Here is a 15,196-nt window from a genome sequence, read left to right on the forward strand (position 1 = left end):
TGCTTGTAAATGCAAAAGAAATATAGTTGCTTGTTGAATTTCATTCCCATGACATCAAACACTCCTGTTTTGGTTTGGTAAAGAGCCCCGAGCTCAGCAAAATAATAAGAAAGGTGTCTGCAGATTCAGGAACTGCCTCACACTTCTGGTGGGTAGTGGGTGATGATTGAAAGGTTTTTTTTTGTATGAGTCTAAGCCCTGTTTTTTGGGAATCCTGCATAGTTTGCCTTTAATTTCTGTGTCGGTGTGACAGAAAGCAACCTAATGTATTGATATGCCCCCCCCAATCCTGAAACACAGTTTTGAGTGGAGGGAAACTTGTATATCCAGCATATTCACCTGATACACTCTGAAAAGAGACATCTTTACAGCATCGAGTATTTATTTTCCTCCAATCAAAGCAGAAACATTAAATGAAAATGACAAACTGTACTGGAAATGTGTGATACTATACTGGCTGCTGATCGTTTCCATCAGGTGTTCATATGAACCTTCATGCTACAAAGGTTTGTGTTACAAGTATTTCTGTCGGTTTTTCCTTACCTGGTTGCAAATTCTCTTTTGGGCTTAGTGAGTCAGTAAAAGTCACTGATTGTGAACATCTGGAAGAAAAATGATAAACAATTTTCCACAACCATTCTATGTACAAAAAGACCACACACTTACATTCCACGACTTATTTACAATTTCTGGTTTGTGTAGGCACATCATTTGCAGGAAGTATTTGTGGCTTTTCTGTGATAATGAAACCTGTTAAAGTGTCACCATGTCTTTGCATTGATTTGATTTGACTGACTGAAACATGTTTAATAAGGCTATTAGCATCTGAAAGATCCTCACTCTATTTCTATGGGTATACTTAAAAGTCTCTTTTAAATCTACATTGTGGTGGGTTACACAAACAGAGAAAACACTTTCAGCAGTGAGAATGTCCATTTGCTTGTCCATTTCTTCCAGTTACCAGCTGGTTTGAAGTTCCTGTGTAACTTGAAGCTCAGTGATGCCAACAACACACCCACAATTAAGGCAGTGTTAAAATGTTTCAGGTGGAGCTGATGATGTAGCCTGAATTCCTGTCCTGTGTTCATGCTATACTAAACACCGCCCAGATATCGACAACAGCGCCTCTGCCCATCAAGTTGCCACATCAAGAGAAACGTCACCCCCCGCTGTCCTGTCCCGTTTAGCACTGTTCTTCCCCCAGAGACGCTGCAATGTCACTCAGGTCCAGCGAGTCGGCAGGTATGGGAGTTTTCCTGCCGCTTTTCGGTGTCTGGCTGGAATAAACCTCCACAGATTTGGAGATGGAGTGAACGGAGTGTTCCCGGAAATATCCAAAAGCCTCCCGTGCGTGCTCCTCGCGGATGCTTTGCTCGAAGGTCTTGCGCTTGTGCCTGAACTCGATGACGGTCTTGGTGTAGGAGTTTAGGGTGGTGACCGAAGCGCCCATGCAGCAGGTGAAGGACGCCCAGGCCATGCTGATAGAGAACAGAAAAGAAAAGACAAATTCATGTTGTAATTCAGCACGTGGTAACACTGATGCTGGCTTTTGTGATGAAAAGATGGTGAGCCTCCATGTTGGGAAACGATCCAAACTGCATTTTGACATTTTTTCGCAAAATTTTTGTTCGCTGAGATTAGCATCAGTCACTTTAAGTCCTTCTGCTCCGCTCAAACATGCTGAGTCACATGTGAGATATCAAATCACTGCTTCGTGTAGTTTTTGCACAGGTTGGTTAATGCCCACAAAAGGTCAAGAATTGTTTAGCCTCTGAAAGGAATTCTCAGCATACTGAGTATATTGTAAAGGAGTGAAATATTATCCCCTTATGCAATCCCAATCACGCCTGTATTGGGGCTTTGGACACCAAAGCCTAATCCTGCCATAACATGAGAGCTTTGGGCTTTTTTCATTAGAGACAGTGATGCCAGGGAGAGGTGAGAGCGGAGCTACAACCCACTATTTGGGGCTGTGACATGCAGAATGGAATCCATCTCCTAAAGGGTGAGTTGACTGTACTTTACTGATCTAGCAGAGCTTCATATGATTCTGGTGTGTGATATTTATGTCATACCAGAAGGACCAGCCGTAGTCCCAGTTGTAGGGCCTCCAGTCAGGTGGGCCGAGGCTGACAGTGACCTGGAAGACCTGCGTGTACATCACATGAGCCACCATGCCAAGAAGACCTGAAATTATATATGTGGGTAGTTAGCTGGCTGCATGACATACAGTTCAGAAAGAAAATGTGTACAAAGAAATCGTATTCATGGACGAGGTAATGTGGTAAAGTTTTTAGCGATGTTTGCCAACTTCCTTAGCTGGCAAACATAGCTAGCAACAGGCGGCAGGAAACGCAGCATTACTTTGAATAAATTATGGATTTCTCTGTTTGAACATTGTTGGAAACATTTTAAATAAAGTAAGCATACAAGTCAACAAAACTATAACTTTAAAAGCCTGGAGATTGCAGTACTTAATGTCATCTTACTTCTGTTTCCAAACTTCACATTACTTCACTGACTTGTTGATCTGCACAATGTGAACAAACTAATAGAATGATGTAGCCAATTAGATGGTTATGCTGTTTGGACAAATTACTACACATCAGCATCAGCAACAATGCAGTTGAGTAGTGAGCATTGAAATAAATAACGATGGAAGATTTGATTCTATTTCCTCTCTACAAATCTGAAGGCAAAATATCCTAAATACGAGCACTACCTTTTTGTGTTGGTGATATAACAGTGTGCCCATTAGTGATCAGGGTTGGAGACTCGACAGAGCTCAGCTGTCAAAAATGATATGAAACCTCCTTTTATAGCTTACAATAACAAATTAAAACCAAACTGATCAGAAAAATGAGCACTTGAACAAACAACAGTGTGATAAGAACTACCTAAAATTACATAAACCATGTTAGATAAAAATGTATTTCTCGTGTACTTTGATGTTTTAGTTGGGTCCATGTCCTATCTGCAAAATAGAGAGGGTGGGTGACCTCTACTGCAGCCAGCCAGCAGGGGGCAGTGGAGATGTTTTGGCTGAGCTGTCATGTTGTCCACCTTGATACTGGTCAATGTTAATGGTTGTCACTACTTGAAGAGTGTTATTTTATGACTATTTTATCTTTTGGTTTCTGTTTAAATTTTAAAATTAAACTCAGGTAGTCTGAAACCCGTGTAGTATCATTAATTCAAGATCGTATGTTAATGGTACAAATCGAGAAATTCATAGGCTATTTCAATTCTTGCTACAGTTTATCATAATTTAGATTTTGATTAAACATATTTCTTGGACATATTGTCCACCTGTATTTTGCATTGTTATCATGCCATCAATTTGTGGAAACTGGAATCACAGCCACTTCACTATAGTGCATCCGGGGCAATAAAAACAAACACTCAGAGCGCTTTAGTTAATAACAAGTAAAAGTGGACTACCTGAGAGCACAGTGAAGACAGCAGCGAAGGCATTGAGCTTGAGTCCATCAATGACGTTGCTGGAGTGGACCAGTTCTAAACACATGAGGCTGAAGCCCACCACCAGCAGAACTATGTACAACATCTCAGAAACCAGTGACAGCCACAGCATCCCTGCAAAACGGGCACATTTGATTATAATAACATCAACTTAAATCAAATATGTATATATTTCATATTTCAAATCCTGGTGTGACACAATTTACAGTTTATTACAATAACTCCACAGTCAGCCCTAGTACAGAGTGCAGCTGTTTCATGTACTTTCAACCCTATAATGCCACTTGCATCATATATGATGCCTGAGTTTTGGAGACCTTTACATTGCTGAGACACGTCTTCTGCCCTCTGGTGGATTATCAGTGCACTGCAGGTGGCAGCTGTCCTGTGAGTGAAATACCCAACAAGGCTGCCTTCACAGAGTGACTCGCATGTTTTCAGCACAGAAATATTTGCTAATTTCGAAAAAGTTACAGCGAGAATAACATTAATATCGATACAAAATATTTCAATATGATTTTTTTCTGTACTTATAATTACATAATATTTTGTACCTTATTTTATTGTAAAATTATGTTGAAAATATGCATATCAAATATGATACATACATATACAAGGTAATTAATCTGTAAATCCCTAAATAATTACTCATGCATTCATGAATTTCATAATGCAATCTGTGACACGTACTCTAAAATAAACTGAGTAAATATTGAAATCTTCATAAATTTAGAGTGGATACTGAGATATCTATATGTGTTTTTATATATGGAACCGGCGGTCATTATATTGACTTGGAAATTGCAGTTATTATCAAGTGAGCACTTGATAATAACGGTCTTTTCAATAAATTTTTACAAAAATTTCCTTGACTCTCATAAGCTGTATGTTATATAAACTACTTCAGATTATACTCACCAAGGTGATTTTTAGATAAATAAAAAGATTCATGTTTTAAAAAAAAGAAAAGAACCAAGCCAGCTGAAATAACCAAGCCAGCTACTTCCAAAAGTAGTGATAAGCTGATAGAGCAATGATGGTGCAAAAATATGTGTTGTTGTGTTGTGTGGGTTTTTCTAAAATAAATATGTCTGTGATCAACAAATTTCCATAAACGCCCCAAAATATATTTTAAGCAAAAGATACAGAAAAAAACTGTATTTTGTCAGAAGGCCCTATAAGGACAAAATTTAAAAAACACTAGAATTTTCTTGTGATTGTCAGGCTTTACAGTTAAATGTACTGACGTTTGCTGAAAGGCTGGTGTTGACTGTTGAATGGGACAATAATTACACTGAACTGTGAATCATTCTTTTAACATCTATCTTAAAACAGACTCTGATATGTTATGGACAAGTGGACAATTTCGGTTTCATCTCAGTGGTTCCTAAAGCAGCTCATAGAGGCTGATGTTGAAATGTCCAACTGGAAAGATGCTGAATCTCAACTGATGTCAGAGCGGTCAGCTCCAAATCTCATTCAGCTGTCCAGTGAATCAAGCCAAGTGTAATTGCATCTCAATTGCAGCCTTTCTAGCTATTCAGCCACTTCACAGAGTAGGAAGTGAACATTTCTCAAATGACAGTGTCAACACAGCTGAAAACCCTAAAAGTAAAAACACCAAATGTTGTGTGGCTGCATCTTTCTCTATGGTTTCATGGCAAAAAGACAACTAACACCATGAAAACTTAAGTGCTTATTGAATTTCAGGAGTTACAGAAGTAGATCAAACATGATTCATGACATGACATGTCAGTACAGATAGGGCTGTGATTTTGTGTCATGATACATTTCATGATATACTGGTTACAATTCAATATATTGTGATATACTGTGATACAGTAAGCATGGTGATATATTGCTTTTTTAATCTAATTTTGGGAAAAATATCACAGTATAAAGAAGACACTAACATATGCATAAACCCTGAGTTTAAAAAGTTTTCTTTTTTATGCAGTCCTAACAGTGAAGATTGTATGTAACACGATATCATGATACACTGTTTGTGAGAATCGATGCAATATCACAACACATACTCAATACTCAAGTGTATCAGTATTTTCTCACACTTCACTCAGTGTTATATCGGTACCGTAAGTGTATATCATGATATTTTCAGAAATGGTTATCGTACCACAAAAATCTTGTTCCATTGCAACCCTAGAGTAAATAAAATCTATTTATTGTTAATTTTCTGATAACAAACTTTCATAAATAAAAGCAGTTTTCTGAAAATGTCAATTTAACATCATTGTTAGCTTGAAAGTTCTAGTTCTGGCTTTGGAGATTGTATTGCACCATTGTTGGCTAAATCAGGCCTCTTCAATTGGTATGACCCTTAAAAAAGTACAAATAAATAATTTCTTTAAATGAGAAAGAGGCTAATTAGCCCATTCATTGGTTAGGTCTGTTACACGTACTTTCTTTAAAAGTTTTGAATCAGGCAGAGGGTTTTCATGAGATTCAAACTGAGTTGAAAAAGATGTTAATGCACTTTTGTACATGTTTTTCCTCCACTCATAAGAGCAGGTGAGAAAAAAATTAAAAGGCTCATTGTTTTTCATATTTAAATTCCAAACTTGACAAGTCAGACATAAGAAATGTAAATGCCCACCCCTTGGTTGAGCAGGCCGTGTCTAAATAATCAGGAGAGCTGATGATCGATCATGATCAGTTTATTTGGAGAGAAGGAGATTGTTGTAGGAGTGCTTCTTGTATTCATTACACTCTTTGCTCATGGCCATATCTGTAAGAACGTCTCGATAACACAGTAAACCTAATTTACAGCACTGCAGTGTCTCTTCTGTTATTCCAAACCAGGCCTCAAGCACAATGGCTTTGACAGATTTGCATTTAGAAAAGCATTCATCATTCACTCATTTCATGTTTCCTGTGACTATTTAGCTATAGATTCCCTTACTGTAGTGTAGTCCTTCAATCAGAACCTTAACCACTGCACTAGACAGATATTAACTGTCCCCTGAGTGACTTCAGTGGGATTGTTGAGGGTCTTTTGGTCATGGTTGGATCTCATAATGATGACCAGCGGACACTTACCTTTCTCTGACGCAGGGGCCAAGTCGATGAAGCTTCGGCACATCTCACCTACGGCACAAAAACAACATACTGTCACGATTTGGCTCAGCGCGCCAGCAGTGGCATCTTCAGGCGACAGTTCATGTTGAATTCATTATGCGGGAGTTCAGAAATAAGTGAATAATATGTGGAGGAGGGAAGGTCAGAGTTGAGCGGTTTAGGATTAACAAACAAAACTGAATAAATAAATGCTCTTAGCGCAGCACTGATACAGGCTTCAGTCCAAGTCCTAATCTGTGTTTAATTCCCAATTTCCATCCAGGTGTGTTTCATTGGATGGACTCAGACAGGAGTGTGACCTCCTGCCCGATTCATAAGTTCAAAAATAAATAAACAGAATGTTGAATAAGAGGCAGATGTGTCAGAAATGCAGCTTTTTGAGCTCCTGGCTCAGTGTCACCAGCTGGTGTGTTGGCAAAGCCTGCTCAACATCTGCTTCTTGTCCTATTGAATTACAGGCACTTCACGCAGAATTACAATGATATAATAAAACAGAGATATAACTCTGAAAAAAGAAGATGCACTTTAATAACGCTGACACCGCTCAAACCTTACACGCGCTTTGTGGGACGTAATGAGAGCCGCTGTCAGTTGCACAAACAATCAAAAATGACCCTTGACACGGCACATTTTCCACAGATGTGATGTTTTCCTGCTGTCATCTGTCAAGCCGAGTGTGTCGCTGGATTTGTTGTAAGTGGAGCACTTTAATCAGGTAGAGGAAGGGTGGCAACAGCTGTTTTGAGGAAAAACTCATCAAGGCCCCCGTTACGTAATCCTTATTAACTCAAGCTGTCTCAGCTAGCACATGTCTATGAGATAGACATGTGCTAGCAGTTCCTTCTTGAATAATCTCAATGTGTGGGTCATTTCTAGCCTTGTGCATCATAAAAATATTAATAGCACAATTACAGGCCGATATTAGAGTGATGAAAAGGATGGTGGAACCGATCCCATTCCAGTGAGGACTAATCTGGCCTGATCACACCTTTGACCTGAACTTTCAGTCACCATAGGACCACGTCTGACATTACCTCTGCAGCTCATTGTCCCCCTCAAGCTCCTTGATATTAAATGACTATTACTCCAGTTTGATCCAATTCCTTTTCCATTTTCCTGAGTGAAGAAATGAAGCTCGTTTGCACATCGTTCACTGTTTCTTCTTCCCTTTGGCTTAAACTGTGAAGTAATCACACTCTGCCACTATGAAATGCTTATAGCCACCCACTAAAGCCCTGGTCAGGGTACAGTACTGAATCTGAAGTGTCCTTCTTCCCTTTTTGCTCAGTGAAGCTCAGATGTGCTCCTGTTGCCTCTCTCTGTGTTTCATGCCAGATAAAACCAGATAAAAGCAATTTTACCAGATCTCTGCAATTTGATAAGTAGACTGATGGAGGGAGATTATCTTGAAATACTCATGAAATGGAATAACTCAAAAAGAGCGACTAATCTCCATTTGAACTGAGTGTTCCTTTATGACAAATGAGGGAGTTAAGATGATAAATTTTCAGAGCTGAATGTTTATGTATTGTATATTGTTGTTTGAATTGTGGGTGGTTGTAGGCTCAGCCTGCTGTCTGCTTCAGTAAACTGCGCTGCTATTCAGTCACAATCTAAACAAAAGTCAGTGCAAAAGTAATTGTTTTTCTACATTAAAGGAGCAATATGCAACAATTGCACATCCAAAAATGAGTACTACAGTCCAAATAGTGAGTTGGAGCCATAGACTGTATATTAATAAATAGGTTGCAATCCTATTTAATGGATGGTCTGAACTGGTCTATGGATGAAGCAAGTTGTTTCCTCCCACCCCCTCCTCCCCAGATTTCAGGAAGCTCAGGCAGGCTGCAGGAGCACAGCAGGAGTGCAAGATGAGTGCAACTGTAATGTGACAATAACAAGAAACAAGTCCTACACTGTAAGTTGATCAGCTGTTTATAACTCAGTCAGTAGATGTAAAGTTCAGCCTGTTATCCTGAAAATAAAACCCCACTGCTCTGAAAATACAAACTCTGGAGTTTGAGTTCAGTGACTGCCTGTCTCACTGACAGCCAGACTCCATTAACATATTGCTCAGTTTAATATTAAGTCGATATAAACAACTACATCATCTGCAAGATTATTAATGATTTTATACAACTCATGAAAATAAACTTACTCATTTGATGAACATTCAGCATTAATTTTAACTCTAATAGACATGAAACAGGAAAACAATAACAGAAGTTACAGGCTGGAATAGAAATTTCAAGGAAACTGCAGGTGTAGGTTTGCTGTCAGGGAAGTGAGTATTTCAACTCGGCATGTCTCCTTCATCTCTGATGACATCATGGTCATTTTATCATTTTTTTATGGTAAATATATTACAAATTTCTCCTTTAAGGCTTCTTTTTAGAGCCAGGCCGATATACCAGTTGGCCAATATTATCAGTCCGATATTGGCCTCACACAGCAATATCAGTGTACATCAGTATCGGTGAATATGTTGCTCATATATTTTTACAAAATACAATACAGATTGTTTTTATTTTCTTTTATCTTTTAGGTTATATATACAGTTATTTTATATGCATTTCATGTATATTTTATCCTTTTTCTTAATTTAAGTTGTTCTATTTGTGTTTATTTAATTTTGTTACTAATTATTTAAAAATTCCAGTAAAAGTTAACTTTTAATGAATAATTGCCTGATATATAAATATCTGATTTCTTTTACTTCCTAATATCGGTATCTGTATCGGCCTCCAAAATGCAGCATCTGTCAGGTTTTACCTCTTTTTAATCATTTTCTCACCCAAACAATTTCATTGTGTTCCTCCAACAACAGTATCTTAAAAGTTAAACATCTCAGTTGTACCATAAATCATTGCACTTAACCACATGAATATAAGCAGTAAAATGCCTCATTGAGCATCAAATAACTGTGTCTAATGGTGACGTATAGAGTTAAGCTGGCTCAGTAGCAGCCCCACACACGTCCACACACTGCACACCAGTGATGGAAGAAGTAGTCAGATCCTTTACACAAATAAAAGCCTCCGTACCACACTGTGGAAATAGTCCAAATGGTACATTCACAACCTTATTTACATTAAAATATGTAGGTATTATCAACAACATGTAACTTAATGTATCAAAAGTAAGATTACTCATTGTGCAGTAAATGGTCTCTGTCAGTCTTTTATAATTATATATGATGGCTTTGGAATAATATTTAACTGCATTAATGTGTATGTTGCAAACTAAATCCTTTTCCTGGTTTTAAAGGCTGCATTATAGTAAAGTGATTTAATTTTCTGAACTTACAAGACTGTTGTAGCTGTTTTATTATTTTTCTTTACCCACTTGGTCTTTATATCTACTATTATATCTACTCTATATCTATATTACTAATGATTATTTATGCAAAATCTTATTGTGTTAATATTTTGTGAAAATACCAATAGTCATCACTACAATATTATCGCAACATTGATACTGAGTTATTTGACCAAAAAATATTTTTTGTCCAAACAGCTAACTGATTAATCAAGAAAATATATAATACTACTACATACAATACTACTACTAGTACTACTATAATGTAGTAATAATAACTAATAATGTTGCAATTGTATTAAATGGGTCCAATGCGCCAAACTCACCTTAAGGTGTTTATTACATAATCATGTGAGTTTCAGTCCAACAAAATATTATTTATAAGGCATATTGCCGTACAAAAACTCAACTTTTTGTGAACGCAGACAAAACAGCCCTGTTTTCTGCTTTGTGGTAATTCATTTTCCCGCTAATCCAAGAGGGTCTTTAAATATCTCATTTTATTTTACTCAATCCATAACGAAGCAGTTAATCTTTCAGTTTATCATAAAAATTTGATCATAGCAACTAAAGCTGCCAGACAAACGAGATGGAGTGGAGCAGAAATATAAAGTTACATAAAATGGAAATACTCAAGTAAAATACAACTATGTCAAGTTGTATTTAAGTACAGTATTTGAGTAAATGTACTTGGCCGAGATTGACATAAATACATCAAAACATATCTTTTATCATTCGATTATCAAATTAATCGCCAACTGTTTTCATAACTGATTAATCAGTTTGAGTATTTTTTTTTAAAGAAAAACTACTTCTACTACGATACAATACTATTTTAACAGTAAACTGAATATCTTGAGTTGTGAGTAAAACAAGACATTTGAGGATGGCATCTTGGACTTTGGGAACGTTGATTGACATTTTTTGCCATTTTCTGTCATTTGAAAACAACTGACCATTAATCAATTAATCAAGAAAATAATCAACTGATTAACTGACTGTGAAAATAATCATTAGTCGCAGTCCTGCAAAATACTGCTATGAGAAAATGTATCTAATTTAAATGCAGGTATTTTGTAAAATGAAAATACATTCAATACAAACTGATATTATCACAACTTTGGCATTTAGCAGCCTCAGTATGGGTCTAACTTTATAATCCCACTGCACTGACAAGATGAGCTCTGCTTATTTCACACTCGATAGATTTAAAGTAGCCAATCAGGACATGTTGGAGGAGGGAGTCTGTCAAACCAGGGGTGCATGCTGGGTGGTTTCTATGAGTCAAAGTGACCACTGACTGACTCAGTGAAGGTTTATTCACTTGCATTTCGCCCAAGACTGTGATTTTAACCTCTACAGTTTAGAACTGGGGATAAAAATGTTCCGTATTTAATAATAAAAAAAATAAAATGAAAATGAATTAATGTATTTTAAGTATTTCAAATACACATAGGCAAGTTGTGCTGTTGCAAATGATATCTTATTTTGGTCTGCTGAACAAAATACAAATTAGAAAATAGTCATAATGAAGTAAATATATATTGTAAATCTATTTAACTGTGGTACTAAGTTACTTTTCACCACTGCACCCCACAGACCTTGTGCTCTTACTTTCATCGTGGATGTTCTCCTCGCAGGAGAACCAGATGCCGGTGTGGAACTGTCTGAAGAGGAAGCGGTCGTCCCCGGTCTCCCAGCTGTACACCACCTTGTTGGGGTCCGTCTCGTTCACTCCGTAGTCGATGCACTGGTGCGTCCGCAGCTTGCTGCACTTCGGCTTGGGCACTCTCTGTGTCCCCACGCACCAGTAAGTGGTTATAAACGCGGTTATGGAGAAAAACAGGGCGAAGAAGTTCAAGCTAACCGACAGGAGGGTCCTGCACCTGCGCGTCGTCTTCATGGTCCGAGAGGAGGAGGAGGCGGCGGAGCGCGGAGGACCAAAAAGTTCATGGGTGCGAGGTGGAGCAGGTGCGCGAGCCCCGGCGGCTAATTTCCAAACACACCTGGGGAGGTACACATTCCATTAGGCTGCGTAGTAACCGAACACGTCCAGGACAGAGACAGCATCCCCGCGTTGAACACAGCTGTGCGCCAAAGTGTCACATTTCCATCGTTTCACACGCGGTGTCCCACGAGCGCGCAGCCTATAGGACGTCACGTTGTCAAAGGATTTGACGCATCTAGAGTGGGATTTTCTGTGTCCCTGTCCTCCTCTCTGTCAGCAGGAAGTCTGTCCTCCCTCCATCGCCCACAAACACTTCATCAACTGCAGGCTGGCGATTATCAGCCGGCTGATGTGTGGGACAAAAGCAGAGGCGGAATGTAACTAAGTACATTTACTCAAGTACTTTACTGAAGTATGCTCAGTTTGTAGTACTTGCATTTTATTTAAGTAAGGTAAATATTGCAGGGGAGAGCAGGTACGGGGCAGAGCTTTTTTCTTATAATACAGAAGGCAGGAAGTCGACCATACATTGTCAAAACTTTTTTTGACATAAATGAAACAAAATTTAATAATCTTTAGTTGAACTTGAATATTTGAGTTTTAGAAAACAAACCAAAACTGGTTAAATAGGAATAAGGTTAGAAAATACAACATCTCATAGAAGACAATGTAAATTTACATATTTTTCAATTACAGTTTTGACAGGTTTGTATGAATTCTTTTGGTGTTAAGAAAATCTTTGCTTTATAGACATGTCTAATAATTATTTTGTAACCTTGCCTCAGCGTTCACGATACCTTTATAAATTACGGTTCATGCTCCATTAGTCTTCCCCCTGTCCAGTAGCCAGACACAGACAATTAAAGACAATAGTTTGATCTGAGCTTGGCTGAGATTTTGTCCAAGAGTAGTAGTTCATGTAGGAAACTTTCTGTCTACAGGAGGAATCTACTGGAACTACTTTCTTTCTATTAGACAGAAAATAGTTCCTATGAAACTGGAAAGAGTACTGAAATTTTGTACTTAAGTACAAGTACTGTTACATTGCTAAAATATTACTCAATTACAAGTAAAAGTACCGGTGTTGGAAATATTCTTTAGTAAAAGTACAAACTATTAACCTCAAAAAATACTCAGAGTGTTATTTATGTTGCATTATCATTAGGGGTTTCTGTTTCTTCAGATCTTCAGTGTGAATTACTCCCAGCTCCTGCTCTGTGGTCACAGGCACCTTTACAAACTAGGGTTTCAAATTTTGTGCATTTTCCTTAATCGATAGTTGTAATATATTTTTTTTTCTCATTTTATTTTTTTGTGTGGGATTTTTTCTTATTGGCTATCAAAATGCAGATGAAAGGTTTGGATATTAATTCAAAATGTACTCAGTACTCAAGTGTAATGCATACTTAAGCACGAGTGAAACTACAGACTTCAGAATCTACTCATGAAAGTACAAGTACTAAAAATCTTATTTACAGTAATTTGAGTCCATCCATCCCCAGAAACTGCTCACAACAAGGTCTGTGAATTACCTTGAGTAACTGGATCATGATTTCTGGAACGAGACACTGGTTTTAAATTTATCAAATGTATTTTTTTGGCACTTTGAGCAACTCATACCAAAACAATCTAGATGGATAGAGGTCAGGGGAAAAATATGTATTTTTGATTTTAGGGTGAACTGTCCCTTTATCTCACAATGATCTGTGCATTAGTTAATAATTAATAGATGCATATTAGTGGACTAGATTTGTAAAGTGTTACCCAAGAAATGAAATGTAATCAGATGCAACTGTACAGCTACTGTTTGTTAAATTGCTCACAGCTGCTGAAGATTTTCCATTAGTCGCTGGCTTCACTTCTGTTTTCAGAGAAGCTGATCTGTTTTCTCTTGTTTAGAGGGAGGTCACAGAGAGGATCATGGGCTGCTGCTGCTGCTGCTGCTGCTGCTGACCACACTGACGGTGGTCCGTTGAGCTTCGCACACAGTCAAGACACAAGACTGAGAGTCCACAGTGAGTATCTTGTAATCTGAACTGTGCCGGAGCACATAAAGAACACAAACGCTGGCATTTCAGAGATGTTTCCCATGAGTACTGTGATTCCTCTGTGTGAGAATGAACTAAAAATACAAACCAGTTGAGCTTCTGCGCAAACAGTGTTTACAACCCCTGAGAAAATGAGGCCAGATAGGCCTGACATCTCTGTTACCTCAGCAGCGTGCCTTCATGTTCAGCCCCGCAGGCTAAGCCGCACTTCAACACGACTCTGAAAACTGACAAATCAGGCCAAGGCTCTCCGCCAAAGTGCCCCAAATACTGCTGAACAAGCTGCTGGTGATACTGCAGGTAATTACCACCTTGGCATGCTCTTGTACGTAAAGGTGATCAAGGGGTGAGGGGCACATAAGCTGCTGCAATTACACAGGATTAAACCCCCCACTTCAAATACCACCTGCTCTTTAATATAAGGGCTCACAGGCACAAAATCAACAAATGGAAATTGATGAACAGCTTTGAAATGGTTGTGAGTAAACCCCTCGACACATCTCAAAGCTTCAAAAAGTGCCCAGTGTCCTGAAATCACCCAGTGGTTTCGTGCTTACAGCTGACAAGAGTCTTATTGAATATCAGCAGCATATTGGAAGTCAGAATACTTGGCTACAATCTGGTAAACACTGCTTATGACGTCCATGTGAACTGTGATAGGCTGTCTCCTGAGTTTGTGGCAATAACAAGACGTTAATCCCTGCTCTCAAGTTAACACATTCTGAGTCCCTTGCAGCAGTGTGTGGGAATGAATGTTCACACATCCTCCGAAGCTTAAAGCAGGAGAATATCCTTCAGTTTGTTGTTTGACAAGAGCAGAGTCAAACTTTAATGTTCCACAAGGGCCGTCCAACACAAAACAATACATCATACCCAGTGGTGGACAGTAACTGTACTTAAGTACATTTTTTGAGTATCTGTACTTTACTTGAGTATTTGTTTTTGTGGAAACTTCTGACTTTCACTCCACTACATTTCAAAGACAAATATTGTACTTTTGACTCCACTACATTTCTAGGAAGGTTGTTGTTACTTTTTGACTGAGCACATCATTGAAGTCAGCTGTTGCTGTTTTTTCTTTTCTAAAATGCAATTGGTCACATGCTGTGTTCCTCACAGAAAGAAACCAATCACAGTAGCTCCTCTCAAATGGGACTGATGTAAAAGCAGAAATACGTCCAGGCGCACTAACAAGCACAAGCAAGCTCTCCCTCTTTCATTCAAACAAAAAGTGGTAATGGTGATGACAGGAGAAAGACTAAATTAAATCTCAAGATGTTATTATAATTATTCATTATTCCAGGTA

At 38.3% G+C, this 15,196-nt stretch overlaps 1 protein-coding gene across 1 annotated transcript; it reads right to left on the minus strand.

The window, feature by feature from the left end:
- Nucleotides 1-674: 674 nt before the first annotated feature.
- LOC146330397 (germ cell-specific gene 1-like protein) lies at nt 675-12,209 on the minus strand. Its single transcript, XM_084715934.1, has 5 exons — nt 11,509-12,209; nt 6,538-6,585; nt 3,442-3,594; nt 2,076-2,187; nt 675-1,478 (listed from the first exon to the last, which is right to left on the minus strand). Exons 1-5 carry the CDS (start codon nt 11,795-11,797, stop codon nt 1,184-1,186), a joined length of 897 nt encoding a protein of 298 aa, XP_084572060.1. The 5' UTR covers nt 11,798-12,209; the 3' UTR covers nt 675-1,183.
- Nucleotides 12,210-15,196: the final 2,987 nt, after the last annotated feature.

This window comes from Lutjanus erythropterus, chromosome 3, assembly GCF_056507025.1.
Source record: "Lutjanus erythropterus isolate fLutEry1 chromosome 3, fLutEry1.hap2, whole genome shotgun sequence".
Lineage (NCBI taxonomy): Eukaryota > Metazoa > Chordata > Actinopteri > Lutjaniformes > Lutjanidae > Lutjanus > Lutjanus erythropterus.